At 25.9% G+C, this 4,340-nt stretch overlaps 1 protein-coding gene across 1 annotated transcript; it reads right to left on the bottom strand.

Moving 5' to 3' along the window:
• Positions 1-1,383: 1,383 nt before the first annotated feature.
• Positions 1,384-3,932, bottom strand: LOC136076002 (uncharacterized). Its single transcript, XM_065789460.1, has 2 exons — positions 3,905-3,932; positions 1,384-2,384 (listed from the first exon to the last, which is right to left on the bottom strand). The coding sequence occupies exons 1-2, from the start codon at positions 3,930-3,932 to the stop codon at positions 1,384-1,386; spliced, it is 1,029 nt and encodes a 342-aa protein (XP_065645532.1).
• Between the last annotated feature and the right edge of the window lie 408 nt (positions 3,933-4,340).

The following is a 4,340-nucleotide window of genomic DNA, read 5'->3' as shown; positions in this document are numbered from 1 at the left end:
TATAACCAAGTTGTTTATGTAGAATACTTACAATTATATTCATGATTATTCAAACATAAGGAGTTTCAATTATCTTGGACCGAAACTTCTTTTTTACATTCATATTGCATTTGAGGAACTTTTTATGATTGTATTTTAAATTTACTTCACAGTAAATTAAAATATAACACCCTGTAAAAATTGGATTGAAAAACACATTATAGATGACTTTTAAACTTCGCTACAGTGTGATCGATAACTTTACATGAAAATAGACTTTTTAATAAAACGATTATTGAAATGATACTGCATAAACAAAACACATGACATACCATATATGGTAAAGCATAATTTATAGATAAATATGTAAATATAATCTAATAACCAACTGATAAATAAATATATAATTGAAAATTATAAAATAATACCACGGAGGTACCAAATGAAGTTTTTGAAGTTTATGTGAAAATTCCTGTAAGTGTCAACTCGTTCCAAATTATGTCACATTACTATATATGTACTTTTTAAACGGTTTTTTTAAATACTTATTCATTACATTTTATTAAAAACAATGCAAAACAAACTGTTCTTGTTCTACAAAAATGTGTTACTATTATATCATTCACATCACCTTGTAGTTGACATCATTTTAAAAATAGCTCAAATCTCAGCTGTAATCCATTCGCAGAAGCTCAGGCCAAACACAGCAAAAACCTGTATATCTTCAAAATTTTGTATATTTTTGATATACAGAAATTATTTTGTTTATTTTATCTCTGTAAACTAATAGTTTGTGAAAACTATTAGCTTACAGATTTTGCACTTTAAAACATGAAAATATAAATATTGAAAATAAACTTGCCAGATTAAGTGTAAACTTACCAGATTTAGATGAACCATTTTATGGGTGATATTGCATAAATTTATTTTATCAAAATTATATCTCATGTCATAGTTTTTAATTAACATTTGTTAAAGTAATATATTTTCTGTTTTCAATTATTAATCAACACAAAAAAACTTTAAAAGCAAAACCTAGAATCTGTTAAACCTCTTAAATAAATTTCTTAAACAAAAATAACATATGTAATAGAAAAAGTATTATAAAAAAAAAAAAAATCATCGTTGAAGGTTTTTTTATTTTTACTAACACTCATACTATAAAGTATATTATATAATTATGAATGCAAAATTAAAATACAATAACAAAGGTACAATTATTTATGTAATCTGCACATATAATACAAGCTTATTTCCAATTCTATAAAGTCAATATTGCTATCATAACTAGTGATGCGGAAGTTATCGACAAAATAAAAACGTCAATAACTTATTTAAAAATAAAAAAACAAACTACTATTATATTTTTTTAAAATAAAGCATTTATCTTTTAATAAAAACATGTTATTTTTTATATGAAAAAACACCACCATCTGCAATTGATCTCAATTTTGCACTGACGCCTTTCATACGCGACTGTAAAAAGTTTAAATCAATTTCTTGTAGTTTTAGTTTAATGCGATCAATCAAAACTTGCTCTGTTGAAGCTTGCCAATCTCCCTCGTAAACCTTCTGTGCCAAATGTCCCCAAAAATTTTCAATTGATCGTGCTTGAGGCACATTTGGGGGATTGGATTCTTTATCAACGTAATAGACATATTGGTCCATCCAATTTACAGAATCTTTGGAATAATGAGAACTTGCAAAATCTGGCCAAAATAAATAGTTAAAGTCTCCATGATACTTGTGAATAAATGGAAGAAGGCGTTTTTCGAAACATTCATTAATATAGATTGATGAATTGATCGATACAGCCTTGGAAGTGCGAAACAATGGCTCGGACATACTACGATCAGATATGGCTATCCACATTAATAATTTTTTTGGAAATTTCTCTTTTCCTATAAAACAAACACTTTCTGGGCATGTCTTTTTGTTGTTTGTGTAGTATCCAGAATTTCCAGGCATCTTGTCCCCTGCAAAACAAAAGTATTTTTTGTCATCGATGACTAGAAGCGATTTTGTGTTATAAAGTTGGTTAACTAGTTTCCTGCTTCTTTTCTTTGCCTTTATTTGTTGTTCTATAGTGTATTTTGGAGTCTTTTCACGTTTTCTATATTTAATATTCATTTTTTTTAACTGACGACCAATTGTCGATTGATTTACACTGAATTTAACACTTATTTTTCTCTGACTGACCCCTTTTCGATTGTTGACAAGTCTCGTTAATTCGGCTTTCTTTTCTCTAGTCCAGGATGTCGGACAACCAGGGTGCTTTCCATCAGAAAACGATTGAACAGTTTCAAGTCTTTTTAGGTTATCATATATTGTACTTCGAGCAAATCCTTCTTTTTTAAAATGATTTACGATTTTTTTTTTTATATTAGGTTTATTTACAAAAAACACTTAATTATGTCAACAATTAATTATGTCAACAGTTTTCAAGCATTTTTCTATTATTATATTTTTTTTCGTTTTTAAGTAATTAAACTTATTAAAAAAAGTAACATTGCTGACATGAACTTTTCTCAATCTCCCTCCCACTTGTCAACAATTGTCAAAAATGTTTAGATCCCCCTCCCCCTATTTTGTTGACATATTTAATGGACAACCCCTTACTACAACCTAAAAAATAACATTTTACTGTTAATGTTTAATGTTAACAATCAAGTTTAACTAAAATAGTACATAAATAGTAACTATAACAAAGTAATAGTTATTTATAAACAATAGGGCGTGTCATAAAACAACATTTTTTGAAAATGTTTGATGATACCCCCTAAATGTGTTCTATGTAATAAATTAGTACTGAATTTAAAATATTTTCAAATAAAAAAAATTGTTAGGGTTGCTCAAGACCCTTAAACATCAGACGGGTCCCTAGTATTTTGAAAAAAATAGTACTTCAAAAGCATATCATGTTGGGTCTCAAAAGAAGCGCAATTTTATAAAAATTTTTAAAAATAATAATCATTTTGTGTAAAAATTATTATATTAAATTTTATGACCTAAAAACTATCGTTTTTTAACAAAAAATAAAAACGTACATATTTTCATAGTTTTTTTAAATAAACTTTTTGAATTTGTGTTTTCATAGATTTTTTTTATTGTTTCTGAAAATTTTATAAAACTTCACTTCTTTTGAGACCCAACATGATGTGCTTTTAAAGAACTTTTTTTTTCAAAATAATAAGGACCCGTCTGATGTTTAAGGGTCTTGAGCAACCCCTAAATATTTTTTAAATTTATTATTAATTTATTACATAGAACACATTTATGGGGTAGCATCAGACATTTTCAAAAACTGTTGTTTTATTACACACCCTAATAAACAACATTGATACGACATGACTAATATTTTACTAATACATTTGACACAACTCACTTTTATTATTAAATTTGGCATAATTAACATGACATCAAACTCTTAGTCATCGTGTATAACGTTTGATATCTTTTTTAAAACTTTGTAAAGATAAGTTTAGTATCATATTAGTATATGGCTATATCATATAGTTTAGTGTCGATTATATATATATATATATATATATATATATATATATATATATATATATATATATATATATATATATATATATATATATATATATATATGTGTGTGTGTGTATATATATATGTGTGTGTGTGTATATATATGTGTGTATATATGTATATATATGTGTATATATATATATATATATATATATATATATATATATATATATATATATATATATATATATATATATATATGTATATATATATGTATATATATATATGAGCCTGCAATTAAAAATTGACATTTTTAATCTCGCATTAATGTCTGGTAGTGTACCAGATAAACTTAAAATAGCCAAAATCACACTGATTTTTAAGTCTGGTGAAAAAACAAATGTTTCAAACTACAGACCTACTTCTGTCTTACCTTGTTTCTCTAAACTGCTAGAATGCATTATGTACAATAGGCTTTATAATCATTTAGTATTAAATAATATTCTGTACAACAAACATTTTGGGTTTAATTAAAATCATTCCACAGATCACGCAGTAATTGAACTTGTAAACCATATATGATATATGGTTTACAAGTTCATTTACCGCGTACCGTGAACTTGTAAACAATATATAATATATGGTTTGCAAGTTCAATTACCTTGTAATCTGTAAAATAATTTTTTTTTAAACCCTAATTGTTTGTTGTACAGAATATTATTTGATACTAAATGATTATAAAGCCTATCGTACATAATGCGTTCTAGCAATTTAGAGAAACAAGGTAAGACAGAAATAGGTCTGTAGTTTGAAACATTTGTTTTTTCACCAGACTTAAAAATCGGTGTGATTTTGGGTATTTTAAGTTT

This window comes from Hydra vulgaris, chromosome 02, assembly GCF_038396675.1.
Source record: "Hydra vulgaris chromosome 02, alternate assembly HydraT2T_AEP".
In the NCBI taxonomy this organism is placed as follows: domain Eukaryota; kingdom Metazoa; phylum Cnidaria; class Hydrozoa; order Anthoathecata; family Hydridae; genus Hydra; species Hydra vulgaris.
The sequence above is the reverse complement of the archived record's forward strand: the minus strand, read 5'-3'. Positions and strand labels throughout refer to the sequence as shown.

Coding starts and splice junctions, on each gene's coding strand:
- LOC136076002 (XM_065789460.1), bottom strand. CDS start 3,932: ATGCATTCTAGCAGTTTAGAGAAACAAG. Junction 2,385..3,904: donor TAGCAGTTTAGAGAAACAAG/GTAAGACAGAAG, acceptor GACATAATTAAG/TGTTTTTTGTAAATAAACCT.